The 26,317-nt window shown below is 36.9% G+C and overlaps 1 protein-coding gene across 1 annotated transcript; it reads right to left on the bottom strand.

The window, feature by feature from the left end:
• Window positions 1-252: 252 nt before the first annotated feature.
• On the bottom strand, window positions 253-25,836 carry LOC132611786 (uncharacterized). The gene is made up of 6 exons (XM_060326159.1): window positions 25,538-25,836; window positions 24,298-25,321; window positions 17,952-18,014; window positions 16,756-17,412; window positions 15,627-15,694; window positions 253-340 (listed from the first exon to the last, which is right to left on the bottom strand). Exons 1-6 carry the CDS (start codon window positions 25,834-25,836, stop codon window positions 253-255), a joined length of 2,199 nt encoding a protein of 732 aa, XP_060182142.1.
• Between the last annotated feature and the right edge of the window lie 481 nt (window positions 25,837-26,317).

The following is a 26,317-nucleotide window of genomic DNA, read 5'->3' as shown; positions in this document are numbered from 1 at the left end:
CAGTGTTGCACTTTATGATACCGGTAATTGGAGCATTCCAGAGAACTCTTTTGTAAAATAAATGTGGCTTATAGTTTTTCAAGAAAGCCACTATATTTGGGCAAACTGTTTCAGCTTTGGATAACTGATTCTTGCCAATTGCCATATCCAAACATGACCTGATATTGGAGCTTGCTCTTTAACATCTTGCCACCATGCTCGGTAGTGTTTCTTCTCCTCCACAACTCCCAAATAATGATAGCAATCACTGCTTTAAGGATTGCTTTCAACTTTGTTGCTGCTTGAACATTCCACCAAGCTATGACCACCTGTGATAATGTAAGTCCATCCATTATTATACCTGCAAAATTAACAAACAATCTCTACAGCTTGTGAGTTGTAGTAAAAGTTAGAAAAAGGTGTTCCATAGTTTCTTGTTTTGGATTCTCACAGCACCAACATTTGAAAGATATGTTCACTCCCATCTTCATCAAAACATCATCAGTAAGGATTCTAAACTTCCAAGTTCTCCACAAAAGGAATGACATTTTGAAAGGAAGTCTCTTGATCCACATATTGTTGTATATACTCTTCCTCTGTTCTTTGCGTTTAATGTATTCCCAAGCACTTCTTCTTGGAAATTGTAATGCAGAGAATGAAGAAAACTAAACTACTTTCATGTCCAAATACATCCCCTGAGATAACGGACAGCCAAGTACTTCCTCTTATAATAACGAACAGTCAAGTACGTCCCCTTGAAATTATGGTTATTCAAATACACCTTCTTGAAATAATGAACAGTCAAGGTTCATTATTCAGATTCAATGTTCCAATACATCAAATGTATCTGGTCTTGACCTCTAGTTGTCATCTACCTATATAAAGGGGTTTTGGGGTCTCTTGTCAACACACAGTAAATCATATCTCATTCTTCTTCAAAAGCTCTTCTTCTCTGGGCAATATTCTTTGTGTAGACTTCAAACTTCCAACCATTAGTGCAAGTGTTTGGAAGTGCTATGGAACCTTGAGGAGCGAACGGGCTAAACGATTTGCACTATAGTCGGTTCGAAATCACTTTTAAGGCAGTGGCTTGCCACGACGCTGCGGTGATTTGATAAGTTGTGTTTTTTTTCTTGTTTTGTTGGCTCTAGATCAATATTGTTTCCTATTTTTTACCAACAATTGGAAAGCGATAAAATAATTATTTTTCATAGAGGAGACTTTGTTGGGAAGGGGTATCTTAGTCGGGGTTTATTTGTACTGAACATTGTTCAAGAGATTATCAATAATGCAAATGTGTCCAGTTCTGTTTATATTGCTGAGTCTCTGGATTTATGGCATGGTAGACTAGGTCATGTTAATATTGGTTCTATAAAAAGACTTAGAAAAATGGATTTAATCCCTTCAATAAAAGTTGACGAATTTTCTAAGTGACCTGTATGTGTAGAAGCAAAGCATGCTAAGAAACCATTTAAATCTGTTACTAGTAGAAAGATAGAATTTCTTAAACTAGAATATTCATACTTAGCTAATTTCAAGAATGTTGTTAGTGTAACGGTTCACATTTTTCATGTGCGGGGTTAGTACTCGGAAAAAGTTACTTCGAAATCGTTGGTGCTCTTTCGGACTTTGTTTTAAAAGAGTCGTCATCTAATTTTTAGGAAATTAGGAAAACCAATTTTGAAGGGTTTATTCATTCACCATGAAAAATCCTTCTTAATCCAAAGTTCTAGGTAAGGGTTCTGGTGATCCCCTAGGAAAGGTGTTAGACACCTTAGTATTAAGGATCTATATTATGCGGTTGACCTTCGAATTTCAGTGTGTGGGTATTTGCATGAACTGTTTGTTGACACCTAATTTTTACCCCATAAAATGTATATTTTAATTTTCATATTTGCCGAGTCTAAGATGGGGTAAGGATGCCCTTAAAAAAATTAAAAAATTAAAAATTTAAAAAATCCTGAGAAAATTGCAAAATTGACGTTTAATTATTAGTCTATGAAAATTGACAATTATAAGAAATTACGAGTTATTTATTTTCATAAATATAAGTAAAAAAATAAATAACACACATCTGGTTCCGTCTAACTCGGGAAAATTGTTAATTAAGACGATGTATGAATTACGGTTTACTTTTGACCGCATTTTTTACACTCTTGAATATCCCCGAAAGTACATCAATATTGGACTCGTTTTAAAGCTCGTATTCCAAAATAACGTATTCCAAAATTTGTTTTTATAAAAGTCGGTCTTTTGTGCGGTTTATAAGCGAGTACGTTGTTACTTATAATTATATATGGCTATTTAAATATATACGAAGGGCCCTTTCTAAATTGCGTTTTAAAGTCCAGGGGCCCTTTTAAACTTTTTAAAAACTAACCGGGAGGTGGGGGGGGTATATATATAGCAGGGGACCAAAGTTGCAAATGAGCAACATCAATCCCCATTTGTTATCCCCGTTTATTCTCTCTTGTTCTCTGTTATTTCCATGGCGATTTGGGCGACGCAATTAGTGTTTGTTTTGTTCCTTCGTTTCAGCCATTTCCATGGCTATCTCGCGATAATTTTTTAGGGGTTTTTGTTCCCCTGAGTTCACTGATGTCGATTACGGGTTTAATTTCTCTTTTAATCAAGTTTTAATCCTAACCCTAAAGGGTGTTACTTGCGATTTTTACTCATGCCATGGTTGCCATGGACAGAGGTCTCCGAACCTGCTGTTATCTTGGCCCCATGGCACCTAAATGAGTAAATTCGTAGGGGGAACCCCTTTTGTGCAATTAGGACTGAGATATTTTATGGATTACTAGCTGTTATTGTACTATTTGAACGTTATTGTGTACTATTTTGGTTGTTTGTGTGACTCACTGTACTATTCCTAATTTTTAGGGGTTTTTGTATATGTGAGTTGTTCTATCCGTTAGAATTTGTAGGTTTTTTCATTTAAATTTGGATAAGGATAGTCCGGGTAGTACAATTCGGTTAGAATTGGATTTGTCTATACTTGTTTTTTAATTTTTTTTTTGGGGGGGGGGGGGGGGGGGATTTCAGTTTTGGAAGTGTTTTATTCATTCCCAATATGTCCCTAGAACCCTAATTACTCCCTATAAATAGAAGGCATAAATGCCAAGGGTCTGGTTTTTTTTTTTTTTTTTTGGCTAACTTTTCTCTGAAAAATCCTAAGTTATAAACTATACACTTTATATATACATATCCTATATATAAATAGATACTACAAAAAAATAGCATATATTACTTATATTCTACTAAATATACACTACTATCTTCTAAATATACACCTAGTATATAAGAATTCAAGAAGAAAGGGGCTATTTATAAGGTTATCAAGTGTTGGTGTTTGAAAGTTGACTCATTTCTCTCTATTTTGATCTTTAGGTTGCCCTACAAAAAGGTAATAATCCATTTTAACCCTTGTTCATATTTGTTCTTTACTTTGTTTCAATGTAGTCTATATATAATATGCTTGTTCTTTACTTGTTTTACCTTATTTTTACTTGTATGATGCTTATGTGTTGAATCATTATAGTTTATGTCTAAAAAAAAGGGTAAATGCTTGCTGTTTTACTATGGTAATGAACTTGTATTGTCTTAAATAAAGCGGTAATGGGACTTTGAGGCCTAAAATCAAATAGAAATATAGGGTTTAAAACTGGTTTGACAATATTCAAAATCTTCAGGATATAAAATAAGTTTAAAATGTGGCTTAAACTAGAAATTGAAGTTTTATGAGTTTTTTGTCTTAAAACTGGTTTATTGGTGTTGTTTTGATCACAAGAGAGGAAGCTTAAGAAATTTAAAGAAGTTAAGGGACATTCTTACTAAAACAGGTTAAGAATTGGATTCATAAGGGTTGTTGTTTGTCCTGATTCTCTTCATGTAAACTGCAATTAGTTTGTGTAAATTTGATTTAGAGTCCAATATGGTTGATGAAGTTGAGTTTTTCTGCTTGCTGCTTCTGTGTTTGTGAAAGATAACTTTGAGTTTTCTTTTTCTGTGAATTCTGTGAACCTCAGTTATGTCTTAAGTGAATAAAGAGTAAAAATGGTGTTTGAAAAGTGTAAAGAGCATTGTATAGTGTTGAAGCTTTTTCTCTGGTATGTTTTGATGGTATGGTTTCAGAATTGCTTTCTTATGTGCTCATAATAGTGTACAGTCAATTAATGGACTTAAAAACTTACAACTCATGTTGTTTTTTGTATTTTCTGAGATTGTGAACTGGGTTTGGGGGATTGTCTTCTTGTTTATGTTGATCATGCATGCATAACTTACCTTTAAAACTCATATTTTTGTGTCATGTTACTTGTTTAAATCCCAAAACTGAACTTTTTATCACTACTGGTTTGTTTCTGAACTGATAATGAGTCTGATTTCCCCCTTTTTTTTTTGGTCTGTAAAAACCTTTGCTGTTTGCTCTATGTGCCTTTGGTTTACAACACTTGACACTGTCCCAAATTTTTAAAAGTCCTACATGTGCAATTTGATTCTTCACTTGGCTGAGGTCCATCATGTGTATTTGGATTGTCTTCCTACTCTGCTTAATAGACCTAACATTAGACTCTTTGACATTAAAGTGTAACAAAAATGACTTTGAAAGCTGGTTCCTTGACAATCCTGTATACACTAGCTCTAGCTGAAAACTAATGACCTTAAGATTGATTAAAATGAAATATTGAACCTGGGTTTCTGAACTTATAGACCTGTAGGAGTGCAAATGACTGGTCTTTGAACCTAGGGTGAGTGTCATATACCTTTGTCAATTCCCATTTTGGGCTACTTGAGCCTGCCTTGATTGTTTCCTATTTGGGAACTTCCTTTGTTATGACTTTTAGTAACTATGTGTAACCTCTCCTCCTTTTTCCTTATGTTGAGTGTTGTGATTATCTGAAAGCAAAAAATGAATTCTAAAAGCTAAAACTATGCTCCCATGACTCTGTTTATGCATACCGCACCTAGGGCCTGAGTTGTTGAACGCTTAATCTTATTTTGAACCTATAGCTTGTCTAAAAATCATTCTCTGAACTTGTTTGACTGCTGCCTTGCTTCTGTGATCTCACTTGAGTTTATCTAAAAATCATTCTCTGAACTTGTTTGATTGCTGCCTTGCTTCTGTGATCTCACTTGAGCTTGTCTACATTTGATACTATCTTAAAACTTAAGTTTGCTGTGTAACTCTCTTTGTGATGCTACATTTGGTTGGTTGTGAGCCTTGGCTGAACTTTGAACTTGTTCAAAAAATACTAATCACATAGTAATGTACCTTTAGAAAGTTTCAATCTAATCTTTTGCATTACTGTGTATGATCTGTGAAACCAAAATGAACTTGAATCTATTTGTTCTTTCATTTCTGTGTGGTCTGGTTCACTCACTCATGTCCTAAGTGTTTTAAAGGATAAATAATGGTTGTGTTGGACCTTAATGTTTCAAATAGCTTTATAGCTCAAAAGACTCTACACTAAGTGTTAGATAATCATCTTGCCATTTAAAACTGTCTACTATGGTCTTTCATGTGCATTTACCTGCTATTTTGAGCAAAGAGGGGTTTGGTTTGTGGCTTATCATTGTGTGTTGTTGTTGTGTCCTCACCTATTGTCTCAAAGTGAAGCCAGATTAGTGTGTTCCATGTGCCTTTGTTTTGATTCTCATTTGTGCCTAAGAAACCACCTAAAATGCCATCTAAAAGAACTTGCCTAACTGTCACCTTAACCTGCTTTCCCTCTTACTGTCAAATTATTTTTTAGTCATCTTGTGTTATGACTTGCCCTCTTGTTGTCAGTTTGGTTCTGGGAATATTTGATGTCACTGGGATACACTAGCTTTGATTCTGAGTATCCATTTTCCATTTTTGAGAACTTGATGCCCTTTATCTGTGTGTTAGTGTCTACCCATGCCTAGTCTAGCCTATCAATGCCAGTCCTTTAAGTCATAAAATACTTTCCAAGTCTACCTGTTTGTTTGTTTCTTCACCATAAGCTAACATAAGTTATTTACTCTAAAACAACTAAAACTTTGCATTAAAACTGAACCTCTGGGGTTAACCAATTGTTTTCCAACTGCTTGGCACTAAAACTTTGAGAAAAAATGGGTTTAAAGAACTACTATGGACACTTAGCATCACTGATTTTTTTAAAATTGCACTTGAGATCATTTTGTTCATGATAGGTGTGTGAATGTGCTTGATGATTGACTCTAATATTATGCTTGCTTAGAGGTCTCATGTTTTATCCCTATTGCTATTTAGCTTATTCCTTAAAATTGTACCTCTGTGGTCTTATACTGTCCATGTTACCCCCCTTTACTTGTGAACTTTGGTTGCCTATACTACGCTGTCTTGCTTCTCTAAGCCCCTAGTAGGATTTGTAATTTACTGAACCTTGTTATGGTTTGATATTATGCCTTGAGTTTCTATTAGTGTTGACTGTTTGCTTGAATTTTATCTAGAGGTGTCCTATATGTGATCTATGTGCATTAAGTCGTTTAGATTAGCCTGGATATGGAAGGGTATGCCCTTTTCTATGAGGTTTTGCCCCTCCCCCCCCCCCCCCCCCCCCCCCCTCCTCCTCTCCATATCCAGGTATATCATTGGTATATTTGGGTGTATTTGGTCCTTATAAAAATTGAAAAGTGAGAGTATACCATGTGTATCACTGTCGCAGTTCAATGCTTAGAAAAATAGGGTAATAAGGGTTGTATATTGGCCTGTATATCATGTATATTGTCATTGTCACACTTAGGATTATTTTGATAAAATTGTTGTTGGGCCTTGGGTTGGGCCCGGTCCTCAGTCGCACACGCTTAGTCCTACTTTTTTTTTTCCTGAGAAGTGGGCAAGTAATGGCCACTGGGTGCATTTTCTCATCTCTGACTTATTTTTATCATTGGGCCTGGCCCAAATGTGATAATGTAATTTAATTTTTGGCCTTGCAATAGTAATTAGGAGTTTGATTTTCAGCATTTTAATATTAATCATTGAATATCTACTAATGTATGTATACCCATTTGTATTTCTCCCCCAAGATCCGTTGGTGGGCTTTCACGAGGCCTACTAACACCACTAGATCGAGTCAACCTCAAATATGGACGGGCAACACATTTGGAGCATACGTTGGATTTAAATTGCATTTTATTTTTCTTCTCTTGGGCTTGGTCGGCCCAAGTCCCTTATCTTTACAACTCATGTTTTTAATTCTCACTATGTGCGTTAGAAATTCAAAATTGAAACCTTTATGATTAAATCTATGTATTAAAGTTGCTAAAATAACCCTTTTATAAATTAATATGGCAGAAGACTAAACCCGGACTGTTTGGACGATAAGGGACTGAATCTAATCGATTTCTAAAATCTTGAAGACTAAAGTGGCATTTTAAAGATCTTGTGGACTGGACCGTTGAGTGCAGATTTGAGACTTCCGGATTGATTTGTAACTTATAGAACTTGTAAAAATTGATAAATACTTGTATAGAAAATGTTAAAAATGGGCCTAAAACTTGTATAAAAATTGGATAATTTAGTTAAGTAAATTACGGTTTACATACGTATAATATGCCTACAAACTATTTTTTATAATTTTTTTTCAATACTTAAAACGCTTTTTTCAAAATCATATTTGGGTGGACTTACATAGAGTCCTACCTAGGCTAAGAGCCTTCGGGTATTAGCCTAGGTGTTCAAGCCGACACTCGTGCCTAATTTTGGGCAAAATTATACTTCGACGATTTCTCGAAAAAGCGTATTTGTGTATGAAATGACTAAATCTTATTGCGGAAATATAAAAAATAAAACAATTTTTCTCAAAACTCTTATATCCGTAAGGCACATTATTGGAACTTGTAGGTAAACCGCGATTGAGCAGATCCTTAATATCGGGGTGCCTAACACCTTGCCCGGGGGATCACCAGAACCATTACCCAGACTTTGGTAGATTAGATTTCTTTTAGGATAGTCGTAAAATAACTATTGTAAACAAACCCTTTTTGAACTGGTTTTCCCAATTTCCTAAAAATTAGGTGGCGACTCTAAAATGTATCCTTTAGAGCATCATCAAGTGGTTGGTGGGTTTTTCCGACTTTCCCGGTACGATTCACAACCGTACTTCCCCGGGACACCTCCCTCTTTTTATGAGGTATGTGCGAGCTGGTTAAACTTAGAATTCCCAATGCCCGTTACACTGTTTATTTAGTGTAAACTCGTAAAATCTGTCCTTTTTATTTGAATATAAACTTCTCTTCTTTTTTTTTTCTTTTTTTTTTTGAAAAAAATTGAGTATAGTTCCCTTATATATGGGCTATTTTTAGGTTGAATCTATCATATATAAAAATATGTTTCCTCTTATATATGAGGATATGATCTTTTGCAAAGAGGTAAAATGTGTTATGATGAAGTATATATGTTTTTGGTTCATGTTTTGCTTCACACTTGGTTCGGGTTAAATGTGTATACACACACTAAGAACCTCTTACCTATTACTTCTATTAAAGGACACTTTAGTGTTTGAAAGAGATTATTTGGATTCGGAATTAGGCCACAAAACAAGTTAAATTGGCGAGGGACAACAACCGACTATTTATTTTGGATTTGAGAAGTTTCAAAATCCTACAAGTTTATGCCTATTCTAAAGGGGAAAGGGTAATGATTTTTGGTGAAATTGTTAATGGATTCTGGCCCAAAAATTTATTTCTGTCGGTTTTCAAAAGGGGCTCATGACTAACCTTGAAATTGAAATCTGGTCTCATAGCAATTTAGGGGACCGTGGCCCAAAATTCAATTTTTTGTTGGTTAAGATTTATCAAAAAATCATGCCAGTTTTTAAGAGCGAGGCATAGTATACATTTTTTTTTATTTGATTATGAGTTTACCATGATACCAAAAACCTTTTATTACTATTTTTACAAACTAGGTTTACTATGAAAAGAGCCATGTCCCTTTTAATGCTAAGTGAAGACTTTGACGAATAGTTTTGGTGCTAACATCTAACCGAGTTCCTAAATCCAATTTATTTTTTTTGTAGGAAAAACATCTGTTTTGCTTTATTTAGAAATTCTCTTTGAAAGCAAGAAAATAAAAACAGGTTTTGGAAATTCGCAAAAGGGGCCTAAAGTCCAACTAAACGGCTTAAGTACCGTTTGCCTAAAACGTCTAGTTCCAACCATTTGGTTTCCAATTATGTTGTGAGTTTTACAAGTACAAATATGAAGATAAACATATCATATAATAGGAATAAAGCAAACTTGGGGTGTACCAAGCCCCTTAACCATTTTCACCCATGGTTGGGCCTTGATGAATAGATATTAGCTTCCCTTTTTCTCGTACTTGGCGGAATTTTGAAAGAATTGTCCTATTGGGCCTCAGGCCCAATAGAGAGGTTGTATCCCAAGGCCAAGTGGCCATGCGTGACTGAAAGGGAAATCAGTTAGACTGAATCCAATGAAAATTTACATAATATACATGGAGGATATAAATAAATAAAAATAATATTGAGATAGAAGTAGCCAAGTAGCCCTAGCATGATATTTTTTCCATAATGCATTTTAGTGATGTGTGGGCTGAGTATATTGGAGTGGTATTAGGGTGGTTTCCACCGTCCTTATTCCCAGTGTCGCACAAGATCCAAGGGGTTTCATCGAACCCCAGGCATAGCTGGCACTGAGGGAAGGTTTGGCCAACCCCAAGTGATCCTCAACATTACCACAGTCAAGCACAAGTGCATAGTTTTGGTCCAATATCATTGAACAGTTTTAGCTTTCATCCCAAGATAGAGTGCAAACATAACTCTTAAGAAAAAAGACACTACTTCACTTCTACATTCATTACTGCCATTTAATCACACCAAGAAAACAGGAGCATGTTCATCACACTATGTATGGCTTTTAGGCTAAGAGTGGTTTATGCCAAGTAAACTTATCAGTTTCTTTATATAAAAAATGTACAGTCATAGCAATGTTTCAATACGAAATTCAGTTACAAACACACACTGCACATGTATAAAAGACCAAACAGACCCTAGTAAATAAGGAAATATATTCCAAGTCACAGTTTACAAAGGCCAAGTATAGACTGAGCAAACAAATACAATCATAAAAAGAGGGACTAACTTAAGTCAAGCTTAAAACACATGAATCATGGCAAATAGGTAGGTGAATTCTAGGTCCTAGTTGGACCTAACAAGGTGAGGACATCAAGCAAGAATATGCAAACTACACATATAACGTAAAGGGTATGCATAGAATCATTTATGTCTCTTTGGATGGGATTCCTTTTTAGAAAAAAGAAACTACATGATCTTTCACAATCTTAATAACTCTGTTCAGTTTCAAACCCCTGTTTATTCAAGTTTCCTATTTCTTTTTAAGTTCTTCCCTTGGTATTCAATTCAGTCATGCGCAGATGTTCCCAGGTTCACCAATAAGTCCTTACTAGACCACTGTTAATGCATGTCTGATTTTAGCTCACTTATTTAGGTCCTAGCAGCAAGCTCTGCATGATTTTGGAAAGGTGTATTCAGTCAGCACACACCACCATGGGCTCAGGAAAATGCCATGGTGCCTTTTATACAAAGGGAAGTTGTGGTAAATCTAACAGTACCATGATCACCCCTTTTTAGATCCCCTCTCAAGGCACCTCTTTTTGAAAAGACTTTTCCTAGCCATGGAGTTTCAGCTTACCTTCAACCCTTTCCAGTCACAAAGGATGTTTGCTACCCAGAATTTTGCTTACAGCCAAGTATCTCAACAAGTTCAAATGTGGGGATATGTAAATGGATAGGATCATTTAAGCTAGGATTGTTATCATTTCAATACTAGAGGCTAGAAAAATCCATGAAGAGTCACAACACAAGCCAATATGTCATCAACAAGTCCTTTAAGCCACCTCACAGAACTACCCTAGACTAGCGTAGGAATTTAACAAGTTGTGTCATATCACAAACCCCATCTGGGCAGAGCATAGAAAGTGTATATGAGACAGTCAAGGAGATAAAGACAACCAAAACATCTTGACAGGGCATTAAAGATAAAGTCTAAACATAAATTATTCAAGTAGTGGACAGTAGGCAATTCCCATTTTTATCTTAAGCTGGTTATACTCCCACAGAACTCATGCAAGGCATTTCATGTTTTAACAACACAGGTCAAATGGGCAATTTGATCTTGAATATGGGATAATTACTTTCTTTTTAATAAAAATCATTCAGAGCCTCTAAATGAACAAAGGGAACTCAAACAACAATTTGCCAGATGGCCATGAACCAACATTTATATTTTTTTTAGTAAGAATCCTCTATTTTCCCAAAAGACCAAATCCTTGAGATTTTAAACACAACAAGATTCATAGAAGTGGAAAATAAAAGGAAGAGGAAAGACATGAATTAACTGGAAAATGAAGCAAATTCCTGAAACTAACATACAAGTGCAAAGAACAAAATGGCATTTCATGAACAGGCCATATGGCAAACACTTTAGGTTTCTGGTCCAATTCTTAAAAGACTAGTTAATCAGCAAAAGATTGACTTAAACCCCTTGCCAACCTAATCTCTAGACAGAGTCCTCCTCAACTTACACATGGTTCAATCTAGGCTAAGCAGTCTCATTTTCGTTTTCCCTGGTCATGTTTTAACAAGTTGAATTAGCAAGGTAATGGCACTTTATTAAACCAATTGTTCATTATTAACCTAGCCTTTTTTTCCCTCCAAACAGTCTTGTTTCAACACCTTCCTAGGCTTATTTGTTTCAACACCCTCCTAGACTTACTCTCATTATGGTTCTATCCCCGATTTGCCTATTCAAGCCTCTAATTTAGTAATGATTAACTATTGAGACTAATTCCACTCAGTAACTCTTCTAGCTTTGCACTTATACTGCTAACAATAAGCTAATTATTTTCATTAGTCAGGTCTGATCAAGAGGCCATAATCAAATAAAACTCCAAACACATCAACCTCTCATCAAGAAAATAGAAAAAAGCATATATTAAGCTGTTAACCTTGTTTTAATTTAACTTTCTTTCATTAATGAAACAGTAAGCCAGACTGATTCTAAAAAAAAAAAGGTGGTTCCTTAATTTGTAAAGAAAAATGAATGCTTGATCTACCTGTGTGTCTAATCCCTTTCCATCTTATTTACCAAGGTCAATACAATTATTGCACATTTATAGAAGTTAAACAGCTAACAGAAAGTAAGAACAAATCACATAAAAGATTAACTTAAGACATTGGTAAAGCAAGGTAGCGTCAACCATGGAAGACCTAACACATTTGCACACACACTCTTTTAGGCACAGTTTTAGCATGGGTTTTCATTCAAGCATGGTAGCATAGGCATAGAGCAGTCTTACTTTGAAAGGAGACATCACAAATCAACTGGTGACAATCTAAGACATGTTCAATAATGCAGATCAAGAGGTCCTCAAACATAACTAAAAAAAAAACACTTAAGTCATGAATTCCTTTTGGAGACAGGTATTATCATGTCATGATGCAAGTATTACAGTGATGATCCCACAAACATGTCATAATGACTTTCTAACACTAAGCAGTATCCATCAAACAATCATACAAACCAAATTAATATCCTAAGCAGCCTTACAACAACCTAGGTATTCTCTGATTAAACTAGACCCTATTATTTCAATAGATACATACATATTAATAGTGTACTGTTGATCTTTATCAAAACTCAAGATCACTCAAACCATTTCAAGATTCCAACAACCTCAAACACATTTGCAAAGTTATAGCACTGATCTAGGATATCCACCTTAAACCAAATAATCATATACTAGATGAAACACATAAATAAAGTATCATGTTTGTAAAGAATTCACTCTAAAGCTTACTAAACAGTGCCTAAATCAATAATCATACTATAAAGCTAATCAACCATGAACATTTAATAACACAGGCTAGCTACTAATTTATGAAATGACAAAGAACATAAAAAGGGGCTAGGTATTATATTTTTTTGATGCAGCCTTTGTCAAGAATGGATTCGCAAGCTCCTTATGCTTCCAACCCAAACTCAACCATAACAAAGAAGAAAAATAAATAAATTTTCAACTAAAGGACTCAAACCAGTCGAAGGGGTTTTCTTTTTGAGTCTAAAATTATACTTTGCTTAAATTTCAAGTTTTTAACTTAAAATTGTAGCTTTTCGATTTTTTTTTCCAATTCTAAGAAACTTGTTTGTGTTTGAAAGTTGGGGTTCTATTTATAGAACCCCAAAACTGTGCAGGAACTTGAACTTAGCGATGTGGGACTTAACATTTTTCCAACTCAAATGGCCTTTGTAAAAGATCTAAGGTTGAAATCAATCAAAACTAAGAACGCATGGCGAGATCTGAGTATCGTTCTACTCGATCTGGCCCATTTGTACTTAACCAATGAAAATCGAACAAATACAACAATATAATTACGAAAATAAAGAACAAATGCCGGAAATCGTGTATTAGATTCAAAAATTAAAAGGAAAATTGTAAGTGAAGAAGACAAAACTGGGGTTGGATCATTAATGCTTATCACCCAAAAGGGTGTATGAAGGCTGCAAAGCCTTGTACTCTCTGCAACTTTGCCATTTCTGGCATGAGAGAGAAGGCTCGAAGCCTGGCGGCGCTAGGGTTTACTAATAGGGAAAGGGGAGAGGAAAAGAGAAGAGTTAGGAGTCATTTGGTTCTGCAAATGATAAGTGAAAAGGGGGATTATCCCCTTATTAGCTGATTTGGGCCGGGTCAGCCCCACTGGGCTCGGACTCGGTCCACTGATCCTTAAGGAGTAAAATGAGGCCTTTTTGTTGTGTATACACATATACATCATATGAATCTGTGTATACTTGGTGTATATGCTGAGTATATTAACTATTTAATTTATTATTTTTTAAAAAAAAGGAAATACCATTGAAGGAAATTTAAATCACGGGGAAAATTATGTTGCTACGTATTTATAATATTAAAAGGAAAAATAATTTTGACGGTCAATTAAGTTGTTAATGGGCCTGAAACTCGGCCCCACGTATTTATTTTAATTATGGCCTTTTTTAATCTAATTTCGAAAATTAGAATAAGCATATTATTTTTTAAACTAAATGCCAACAAACTGATTTCTTAAAAACATAGGCTGATTTCTTTAAAAAAAAAATTGTAACTAAGGCAAAATGAAAAATCAAGAGGAAGAAATACACATCTGATAAGGGGTTTAGTTTTTTGCAAATAATTATTAATTAGTTAATTAACAAGACTAATCAAATCATTAAATGGCGATTATACTTATTTATATTTTTTCTTTGTAAAATCAGGAGTAGTAAAGAAAAGGGTGAATAATTAATTATTTAAACTATTTAAATTATCCAAATTCCAGAGGTAAAATATAAAAACTATTTTTAAAAATATTTTAAAACAATTACATAAGAATTCCTTTTCTTTCTCTCTTTCCTCTTATAAAATAATTCAACCAAATATCTTTCAAATTATTTATTATTTTCTAAATAAAACATGATGCATGAAAAAACCTTTTTACTGGTTTAAAAGGAAGAAATATAGATTTGGGCATTTTGTAAAAATCATTTAAGGCTATCAAAAAATATTCTGCTTATTCACTTATTGCCCGGGGACCCCAAGTGATTAAAATAATTTTTGGGAGGTCAATAATTAGGTGTCAACAGCTGCCCCTTCGGTGTTCGCGCCATCCCTGAGCAACGAAATTTGATTAACCTTAATTTTTGACTGACCCAGCTCATTGCACCCTTTGTTTTTATGCAATTTCCACACACATGGTCGGACCCTGATTTCTGGGTTTCCTATATATCTCATGTCGTATGAGAATTCAGTCCATTTGTACTTTGATTTAACCAAAACTTTAAGTGATTCGTAAGGGACTTCTCGGGAATCCTAACATAATGATTAGGTTTCCCAATGAGTCTTGTTAGGATGTGACTGACTCTCGGGGTTTGAGTTTGCCTACATATCCCTGGTTTCTGAGAATCAGGTCACATGTAGTTCGAAACGCTGGAGAAGAGTAAATCCATTATGCGGGGTACTCTCAAAATTTCCACGTTTGCTCCGCAAGTTGTCTAGATCTGACTCAACAACCGGCTCCTTTTTGGGAGGCTTTGTGCTCTTTTCTTGATTTTGACAATATGCAGATATTCTTGTGGAAATTTAGATGAATGGTCCTGTTGGGTGTTTGTATGAATGGTCCTCTTGGGTGTTTGTATGAGTGGCCCTCTCGACAGTTATTATGAATGGCCCTCTCGGTTGTTTGTATGAATGGTCCTCTCGACAGCTTGTATGAATGGCCCTCTCGGCTATTTGTATGAATGGCCCTCTCGGCGGTTTGATATGAATGACCTTCTCGGTAGTTTGTATGAATGACCCTCTCGGTAGTTTGTATGAATGGCCCTCTTGGCAACTTAAAAATAAAGAATTTAAAAGTAATTAAGAGACGACATATATGGCCCTTGTGGCTGGATGATCTTTCTTTCGTCCGTAGTGTGGGTTGTGACCCTCGTGGTCGGATATGCCCTTTTGTTTTTTCCATGACCTTTTTAGCCGAACATGTCTTTACGCTCATTCATTGTGACCCTTTCGGCCTGATATGTCTTTGTCATTCACTCTTGATGACCCTTTTGGTCAGATGCGTCTTTACTACCTATTTCCGTTGTGATCTTTTTGATCTCTCTCCTTTGTTTGGGCTCTTGCCTTTGCTTTGCTGCTGTCCTGTAACAAGGAAAACCTTCATTTATAGAAAAATTGTGAGTTTCCTAAGAAGCCGATTAGCGTGGTCGCCTTCCTGCCTGGTGTCTCCTCTTGATACCCCTTTGAACCCTCTTGGGCTAGGTATTTCGAGAGATGTTTTTGGGATGTACTTATACTAAAAAAAAATTCAAAGTAAAGTTTATAAAATACACGTTGTTTATCCCTTTTTAGAAATGTTTTATTTCGTTTTTTGTCACGACGTTGTCTTTTTTGAACGAAAATCTGCCAATTCTCTATGATAGCATAGTTACTGACTCAAAATTTTTGAGATCCTTTCTAAAAAATTCCGCCCCGGTTTGAGGACTCGCTCTGGTCGTCCCTTATGTTGTTTTGCTGAGCGGGAATTTTTGAGGTCCCCTCAAAATTTTGCCCCAGTGTTGGGTTGGTATTGTCTGATTCTTGTATTGACCCTCGCTTATCCTGATTTTCGTTGACTTTTCCGCTTTACTGTCTCTGAGGTTTCCTACGGATTTTTGGTTTTTCTTTTATGACGACCGAGCTCGAGAGCGCCCACGTATCCTGTCGCAGCAGGAATTCAGGTCGAACGTAGTTCAGAATAAAGTAATTGAGTTTTGGTTTTACTGATAAAGCGACCGGGTCCTGTATGGACTGCCTACATATCCCATCGTGGGGAATTCAGGTCATTGCGTAGTTCATTACATAGACGGTTTGTTTTGCTCCTATTCTAGTATGATTACAAGAAAAAAAGTGCAATTACAAAGAAATAAGAAATGCTAATACAAGCAAATATGATCCTAGACGTAGTATCTCTTGAGTGCATCTGCATTGATGGCTTTGAGCCTCTCTTGCCCGTCCATCTCGGCTAAGACTACGGCTCCTTCTTAAAGTACCTTCCTAACCATGTATGGTCCCTGCCTGTTCGGTGCAAATTTCCTTTTATATTCCTCTTGGTGAGGGAAGACTCGCTTGAGCATGTGTTGTCCAATCTATAAAAGTCGAGCTTTGAGCCGTTTGTTGAAGGCTTTAGATATTCTCTGTCTATATAGCTGCCCGTGGCATACTGCCACCATTCGTTTTTCCTCTATCATGGCCAATTGTTCATACCGGTTCTTGACCCATTCTGCATCCTCTATTTCTGCCTCTTGGATAATTTTGAGTGAAGGGATTTCCACTTCTGCGGGTATGACTGCTTCTGTACAATAAACGAGGAGGTATGGAGTTGCCCCGGTGGAAGTTTCGGTTGTTGTTTTGTATCCCAACAGAGCATAAGGCAGTTGTTCGTGCCAATTTTTGTAGTTGTCAACCATCTTCCTCAAAATCCTTTTGATGTTCTTATTGGCAGCTTCTACAGCTCCGTTCATCTGAGGCCGGTAGGTGGTAGAGTTCCTTTGAGTGATTTTGAATTGCTCACTGATGTCCTTCATCAGATGACTGTTCGGATTGGCACCATTATCCGTGATGATAGATTCCGGTACACCGAAATGACATATCAGATTGTTTTTTCCGAAGTCAGCTACCACTTTCTTAGTCACTGATTTGGGGGAAGCTGCCTCCACCTTTTTGGTGAAATAGTCTATGGCAACTAAGATAAAACGATGTCCGTTGGAGGCCGGAGGTTCAATGGGTCCTGTGTCGTCCATTTCCCATGCCACGAAAGGCCAAGAAGCACTCATCGCATGTAATTCCGGGGGTGGAACTTTGATTAGATCCATGTGTATCTGACAAATTTTAAAGGGTTCGTCATCGTCTCATCTTGGGATTTGTACTCGTTAAATTAATTTTACTTTGTTAAATCCTTACTTTCTATATACTAATTACTATTTATCTTCACATAATAAATATTGTACTAGTTGTCAAATTAGAAGCCCACAAATAATTGAAACAAAGAAAGAAGAACTCATTTTCGGACCAACGAACGGACCAACCCACATTATTCCCCTACCCAAAATAATTCAGCCCAATATTCACAACCAATCTGCCAGCCCAATACCAAGACCCGACCGGCCCAACCCAATTCCCTCATTTTTTTCAACCATAAATCCGTTTCCCCTTCCCCTTTTTCCCTTTCTCACCCCCGCCTTTCTTCTCAACCCTCTCTCTGACGCTCCCTTCTCTTCTCCATCCTTCATCCGCCGCCTCCCCTTTCTCTCTCCCACGCCCACGTTCTTCTCTGCACCTCCACACTCCCCTGCTCCCCACGTTCTCTGCACCTCTACACTCCCCTGCTCCCCACGTTCTCTGCCGCCTCCACACTCACCTGCCCCCCATTCCTCTGTCCCCCATTCCCAACAGCTCTCGCATACGCTCCTCTCTCCTCACTCTATAAAGGGGGAAGAAGATCAAACAAAGAAAGGAAAAAAAAAAGAGGAGGGGAGACCGAAGGATCTGGAACCGAAAATCCCCCTACAAATACAAGTTTTAACCATCAAAGATAGCTTTACTCGAAAAAGATCAGCCAACGATTACTCTATTTTTTTGGTTGGAAACTTTTGTTACTTTAATCAAATTCTTCGAGTTCGAGTACGAATCCGAGACTCGATGCCCCGTTCACTGCACTTGAAAAAGGTCCGTGGATTCCCTTTCCTTTCTCATTCTAGCATTTTCAGTTTTCTTAGTTATCATGTGTTAGCTAGCTTACTGTCTGTATGATTTAGCATATTGTAGTGTTAAGTTTCAGTTGGCGGCTCTGTGAAGTATGTTTATATACTAGTATAATTAAATGACTGTGTTTGTTTAGTATTTAAGTGTGCTTTAATATGTTGGGGTTAGCTGCTAGTATTGATAGTTTCGATTTTTCCTCATTCATGACTAGGTAGATCAATATGGATCTTGTTGGTGATTTTTAATACGTTAGTAGCATGCTCGGTTGATTTAGTTTGTTATAAGAGAAGAGTGTTAATTCGGGTTAAACTGTGTCAAGCTGGGTCAATCTGACTAGATATTGCATTATGCCTTAGCAGGGCTAATTTCAACTGTGATTAAGTAATCTGGTACAGAAAGATTTTTCTATAATTCACAATTTAAACTTGATATAGAAATGAGGCTGTTTGAAATGTCAGTATGTAGAAGAAAATAACAACTTTCCAATCCTTTTCCTTTATTTACTTTTCTTGCTTCAGTAGTTATTCGGTTCTGTGACTATATGTTGGTTTTGAATAGATCAGTTCAGAATATGGAGTTAAACACGATGGCTGCTCTATTCAGTCCATTCTGATAGTTAGTCGAATTTGCGGATTAGTAGTCACAATATCCTTAGTGTTGTTATCTCGATCCCAATCTGTTCTCCGAGTTTAATGTGCCTTGTTTGATATGTCCAACTGCCGGATCTTACTGCGAATAAATAATGGGTAGAATAAGATAAGGCAATCTGTCAATGGTAGCTATAATATGAGGACATCATCTCACTGTTAACTGAATCTTGGCCGAATATCGCTTTTGAATTTGAAGGTGTTTGATGTCGAATTAGTAAACCTTGATATAACTCTGATCTCTTCTTTCACTTTTCATCTGAAGAGAATCCTATTTAAGGAGTTGTAACGAACCTGTAATACTAATCTTTACCATTTTAAGCATAGACCAAATTATATGTTTCAAATAAATAGCTTCACTTGATATCAGTTAGTATTAGGTGGCTTTTCTTGTGTTCCTGTCATTATGATGTATGAGATATCCCTTCACTTATGCACGAGCGCTCGTCTCCGCGTGAACTAAGTCATTTTCTGTCACTAAATAGGAAATTAAGGTATTCTGGTTGATGTCGTTGGTATTCGAAGATCACCTTACGGAAATTTGGGTATTTGTAAGGATTAACGTTAAGTATTCATCTGGGTTAGTTTTGCTTGGTATGTTCACATTTTAGTTGCAAGGTTGTTTGGAGTTGTATGAGAGTAGAAATTATAATGACTGGTAATGTCATGATGGGGTTAACGAAGAACATCTCAGGCTCCCAATAGATTTCCCTACTGTTAGTTTTGGTAGGCATCATACTATAAGCAAATGTAAGGTGCTATTTGGTTAACTACTTAGTAAATGATAAAGTGAGAGCATACAGAATGGATTTTGCCTTTTTTTAAAGAGTTATTCATTCGCATAAAGAGTCTGTGCTTGTTCTTTCTTAATGATACCTTTTTCTATTGCTAAAAAAAAAAAAAAAAACTGGAAGTAGGGAGTGCTGCAAGTATTGACGAAAACCAAGTCATAATTTAGTTCTTGCAGTATCTTTCTTCCGCAGTCATTGCTGAATACTGAAAGTAGCAAGCAGTTTTTCAACACTTCATACTTTGGTAACCGCTGCTTGAATGTATGACACGGTGTATACTCAAATATACATAGTATGTATACAAGACACTGATTTGCTTGCTTTGAATTTTATATTATATAGCCGTATTTATTGATCATACACTAACTCCTTCCCTATTGTTTTTATGCATGACCATCGTATACGAGTCCGAGGGACTCGTCCTTCTCCGCATTCGGTGTTGGGCTAAAAGCCCATCAAAATCTTCTTCTCGAGTCAGCCCACCCGCAGCAAAAAAATAAAATTCTGGGCCGAGGCCTATAGCAGTGGCAGCGAACAGCAGCAGTCCAAATGTTATATCCCGTGTTTTCACACGCTTGGAAAAATTCGATAAATAATGGATTCTTGAGATACGAGGTCAAATTTGATATTTTGTTGAACATAGGAGTTATGCATGAAAGAATAGAGTCATGAAAGTGTGGGACAAGGCTAAGGGCAATTTTGGAATTTTAGAAATTAGTTTCGGGAATTATAAAATACGATCCATAAGTTATTGGGCTCAAAAATTGAATGGTAAGTGAGGCCCAAAAAGGGGTGTATGGCCGACCACATTAGGCCATGATCCAAGCCCAATTTTAGTTGGTCATGTGCTTGGTCATGTGACCAAGCACTTCAACTACATATACCATAGAAGACTTAAGAAATTAGAGATAAGAACAACAAAGAAAATAGAAGGAGAGAAAGAAGACCATTTCGGGTTTGAGGTGCAAAAATAGCCACCATAAATATTGTTCTAAAAATTCAATTCTTGTTGTTTTCCTACTAAGTCAAGGTTCCTTTGCATCTTGGTATAGTTGGTTTGGAGTGGGAAGCATTAGATTCCTCAAAGTGAACACAAGTTCAAGTGAAGAAGACTTGAAGAAAAGGTAAGAATTTCTACCTTTTTATTGTGTTATGAAGTTTTGATTGTGTTGTAGTATATATAAATGTGTTGATTGTATGGAAAAATGGAAGTTTGCAATGTGGGTTTGGTATATGGATTGTAGTCGTGTGTATATATAGGTTGTATAGCCAAGTTGTGTTGAATTTAAGTTATATTCTAGTTGTAATTGTGATGAAATGCATATGGGAATTTAAAGTTGGATGAATTTAGTTGATATGGAAAAATAAGCATATGGCCGTGTGGTATATTTGGCTTGGGAATGAAATGGATTAAGTTGTTTAGTGTATTGGAGTGTTGTTGTAATGCTTGATATGTAAATGAAGTTAGAATGATATAAGTTTGTATTGAATTGGAATGTAGAAACTTATGTCGTTTTAGTATGATTTTCCGACATTAAGGAAATGAAGTTGTTTGGTTGCTAATAGTGATGATCATTGATGAATTTGGAAGTTGGAAACTTGTTATGAAGTTGTATGCCAAAGATTTGATGTGTTGCATAAGTTATGACTTTGGCGGAAAGTTGTATATTATGTATATCGAGTGTATATCTTGAGGAAAACGATATGAAATGTTTCTAGAACTATATGGTGATGATCATGATTGTTGTTGAATGTGAAATTATTGATCTTAGTTGAAAGTTGGGTTGAATTGAAGATTATGTCAACTTGTGAGAAAAATGACTAGTTGAAGGATATTTATGTTTTTAATGTTCATTGTTGATATTGTTGTTGTCGTTTGGGTTGTTGTTGATGATTTATAGCCGAGTTGAATTCTCGGGGTGCTATATGTATAGGGGAAGTGCTGCCGAAATTTCGGTAGCCAAATATGCATTAAGTTGGAACTTTGGTATTCATAGCTTACAATTGGTAAACTCAACCAATTGCAGTTTTTCGACGAAACGGGAAGTGAGTTTGGAAAGGCTTAAGGAGCGTGAAAGGTATGTAAAGCAACCCCTATTCTTCCCTTGGCATGCCCCTAGTGTGTTAGGGTCGGATCCGGGCCTCGAAGGACCTCTTGGCCCTCGGAATCCGCAAGACAAAATTTCAATTTTTCCTTCAGTAGAACTGAACCATTTTGATACGCTTTTTCTGAAATTATGCAATTTTGCTCTAAATTATTCAGAAAGTCATAGAATGTCTGTATAACCTTTTTAGGTGATACCATAAGCTTAGAGGGCATAATTTGAGCCCGCCGCCTTATTTGTCCCGAGGCGGGCCCACTATTCCCGGTTTTGCCCTTAATGTACTAAAGCTTCCGTTTTAAGCGATTTTTGAAAGAAATGTTTTGACTACCCTACTAATCGCCTAACGAATATTGTTTTAAATATTCTACTAAATATTATGAATTATTTTGACACTCAGAATGACTTCAGGAAAGTTATATTTCTGTAATTTATTATGATATCTGAAATGCATTTATTATGATTCCGTCCGACTCCATTGGATTTGTTTGGCTTTGATACGCTTCATCGAGTCTTTGAAAACATTTATGATATTTTTAAATTGCATTAGTCTCTCACTACTCCATTCGTGGATGTCCCAATGTTTCCCACACTGAGCCCGGGCCAGGATATGTTGTCAAGCGTGATTCTCTGCATTGTTCGCCGCGCCCCGATGTGAGGGGGCAGGTATACGCGTACATGGGTCTGTGGAGTATGATGTGCCATGTCCGCCTATTCTGATCTGATCTGTTATGGCCATTCTGATATGACATTTTATGATACGGGGCCACGCCCCTTTTTCTGATTCCTCTGTATTGTGGCACCAGTGTCGGGAGGGTGACCACGTTCTGTCTGCCGAGTCCCGTGGCAGGGGCCGGATATGATATGACATATGTTTCTGTACACATTCTGTCTGTTTTGGAAATATGCATTTGACACTCTGGATTTTGTACTCATTTTCTGTAACCATTATGATTTGACTTCTGTGATTCCGCTTTACATATTCAGTACATATTTCGTACTGACCCCCTTCCTTCGGGGGCTGCGTTTTCATGCCGCGCAGGTACAGACGACAGGTTCGCTGATCCATCTGTTTAGGATCCCACTTCTGCTATTTTGGGGCGCTCTCTTCTTCAGAGCCCATCTTTTGGTACAGTCTGTCACTGTTATCTGGATATGTATATTGTTCTGGGTATGACGGGGCCCTGTCCCGTCTTATGATTATGATATGTTCTGTAGAGGTCTGTGGATATATCTGTGTGGGTTCTGTACATATGTTTGGGATGTTTTGTTTTATGATAGCGTTATCGGCTTCTGTGTGCCAAGTCTGCTCTTCTGCTAAATTCTGTAGCATCCATTAATGTTATTACTATATTATTATTCTGATAATATGCTAATTTGGGTATCGGGTACGTATAGGTGCCCAGCTAGGGCGCTGGTCGCGGCCCACGGGGTTGGGTCGTGACACCAAAATGGGCTGAGCCCATTTAAATCATTTTACTCCCCTATTTTATTTTATTTTGTGCATTTAATTGGTAATTGTATGACTGATACTTTTACTTGTTTATTTGCTTAGATTAAGTGAACCTTAGCAGACTTAGTAGGTTAGTAATGGGTAGTTAATTCCACAAATTACATTCATTTCTATTTCCTAAACTATTTATAGTATCTATAACATTTACTTGGAGTAATTGATTTTTCAAATGGTATGCCTACATATTTTCAAGCTAAAAGAATCAAGATTCACTCTTACTATCTTAGAAGTTTTAAAATGTAACAAATCTTACACTAACGTTAGCTTATTCTAAAAAATAGAAGCCAATTAGTTTTAACGGATAGTTTTTTTTTTCACTTTAATTCCTTTCCAACACTTAAAATACATATTTGTTTGAAACAACTTTAGCACAATATATATATTAAACTATTAGTCTTTATATGAAACCTTTAAAATTTATTTAACATTAATCTTACAATAACTCTTTTAATTTATGAGTCGGCATAACTCACTTTTATTCAAATACATATAAACATCACATGTCCTGTTTCTTTTAGTTTATTTTAACTAAACTCTTTATGCAACTATTATTTTCTACAAGTTTTACTTTAAATAACTTTAGGAATACTTATAAGATATTTTCTTAAACATTTAAACATTACATTTACACTTAGCCTAATTAAATTATAAATCCGGTCGGTTAACCATTGTTAATGGGTCTTAAAGGATGCTTAATACCTTCCCTTTAGACTAATTGAACCCTTACCTAGAATCTTAAGTTTCGCAGACCTTAAACAGAGCTAACTTTAGAAAATAACTTTAATAAACTTTAGGTGTCCTAATTCACCATAAATAATTAGGTGGCGACTCTTTAAAATAAACAAAAACAGGAATCTCCAATATGTTGTACTCTACTTTAACCCGGTTAAAATGGGGTATGACACACGCATCTGAGCAACTCGAGATCGGGGGTCCTTTTGTACAGTACTTCCTTGTTCAACAAGAAGCTATTAGCCAATCTCCTGATAGTTTTCTTTTGATTTGCCGAACTCTCTAGTGGATACTCCCCCTTTTCCAGGTAGGTCTTGATGTCAACGTACCATGGTTTGCCATCTGGCTCTGCTTCCACACAGGCGCAGTGAGCCTGCTCTTCCTTTAGTGTGATCTCCAACAGATCAATGTGGCCACTCTTGGGATGTTGGATCATAGACGCTATCGTGGCTAACACGTCTACGAACTCGTTTTGAGCCCTTGGTGTGTGCGTATGTCTAAAGTCAATACTCTTGAATCTTCCACACAATCTTTGTGCCAAATTCACATATGGGAGTATTTTATCATTTTTTGTTGCCCAATTTCCTTTTACTTGATTTATGAGTAGATCGAAATCTCCGATCACCAACAATTCTTGTATGTTCATATCCAGCGCCATCCTGAGGCCTAGGATGCATGCTTCGTATTCTGCCAGATTGTTGGTGCATCGAAAGTTGAGCTTTGCGGCCATCGGATAATGTTGACTTGTCTCCGATATCAATACGGTTCCAATGCTTGATCCTTTGTAGTTGACTGCTCCATCAAAAAATAGTCTCCAGCCTGAGTATGGTTCCAACAATTTTTCTTCTATAGCCATCACCTTTTCGTCCGGGAAGAAAGTCCGTAATGGCTCCAATTCATCATCCACGGGACTTTCCGCTAGGAGGTCCGCCAAGGCTTGTCCTTTGATCGCTTTTTGCGCCACATACACAATGTCCAATTCGCTCAGCAGCATTTGCCACTTAGCTAATTTTCCTATGGGCATTGGTTGCCAGAAGATATATCTTAGCCGATCCATTTGGGAGATGAGGTGAGTGGTGAACACTGATAGGTAGTGTCTCAACTTTTGGGCGATCCAGGTTAAAGCGCAACAGGTTTTCTCCATGTGCGTGTATCGCGCTTCGCAAGAGATGAACTTCTTGCTCAAGTAGTAGATGGCATGTTCCTTTTTGCCCTCTTCGTCATGTTGGGCGAGCATGCACCTGAAAGATTTTTCCGATACCGACAGGTATAGTAATAGGGGACTCCCTGGCCTGGGCGATACCAGGACTAGAGGGTTGGAAAGATATCTCTTGATCCTATCGAATGCCTTTTGGCACTCTTCTGTCTAATTTGTGGGAGCATCCTTATTGAGCAGCTAGAGGATTTGCTCTATGATCACAGTTGACTAGGCTATGAACCGTCCAATGTAGTTTAACCTTCTTAAGAAGCTCATGACCTCCTTCTTGGTTTTGGGAGGCGGTAGCTCTTGTATTGCCTTAATCTTAACAGGATCTAGCTCAATGCCTCTGCGACTGACTGTGAATCCTAGCAGTTTACCTGCGAGCAACCCAAACGTGCACTTTGCGGGATTCAATTTTAAATTGATTTTGCAACGTCTGTCGAAGAATTTGCACAAATGCGTGGTATGCTCCAAACTTTCCCTTGATTTTATGAAGACATCATCCACATAGACTTCGATTTCCTGATGCATCATATCATGGAACAAGGTAGTCATGGCTCTTATGTACGTGGCGCCACCGTTTTTAAGGTCGAATGTCATCACCCTGTAGTGGTAGACTCCTTAAGGGTTGGTGAAAGCCATTTTTTCAGCATCTTCTTCGCTCATGAGTATCTGGTGATGCCCGGCAAAGCAATCCACGAACGACTGCAGCTCATGCTTGGCACAGTTTTCTATCAAGATGGATGTTTGGAAGTGGGAAGTTATCTTTTGGACTGGCCCGGTTGAGATCTCGGTAGTCTACACAGATTCGGATTTTCCTGTCCTTTTTAAGAACTGGCACTATGTTGGCCACCCAAGTCGGGTAGGATGTTACTTCTACTATTCCGAATTTTATTTTCTTTTCTACCTCATCATTTATCCTAATGCTCAAGTCAGGCTTAAACGTCCGAGTCTTTTGCTTAACTAGCGTGAAACCCTCCTTGATAGGCAATATGTAGGCTACGATTTCGATGCTCAAACCAGACATATCTACGTA

The sequence above is a fragment of the Lycium barbarum genome, chromosome 9, assembly GCF_019175385.1.
Source record: "Lycium barbarum isolate Lr01 chromosome 9, ASM1917538v2, whole genome shotgun sequence".
Taxonomy (NCBI): domain Eukaryota; kingdom Viridiplantae; phylum Streptophyta; class Magnoliopsida; order Solanales; family Solanaceae; genus Lycium; species Lycium barbarum.
This window is presented reverse-complemented; position numbering and strand designations above follow the sequence as displayed.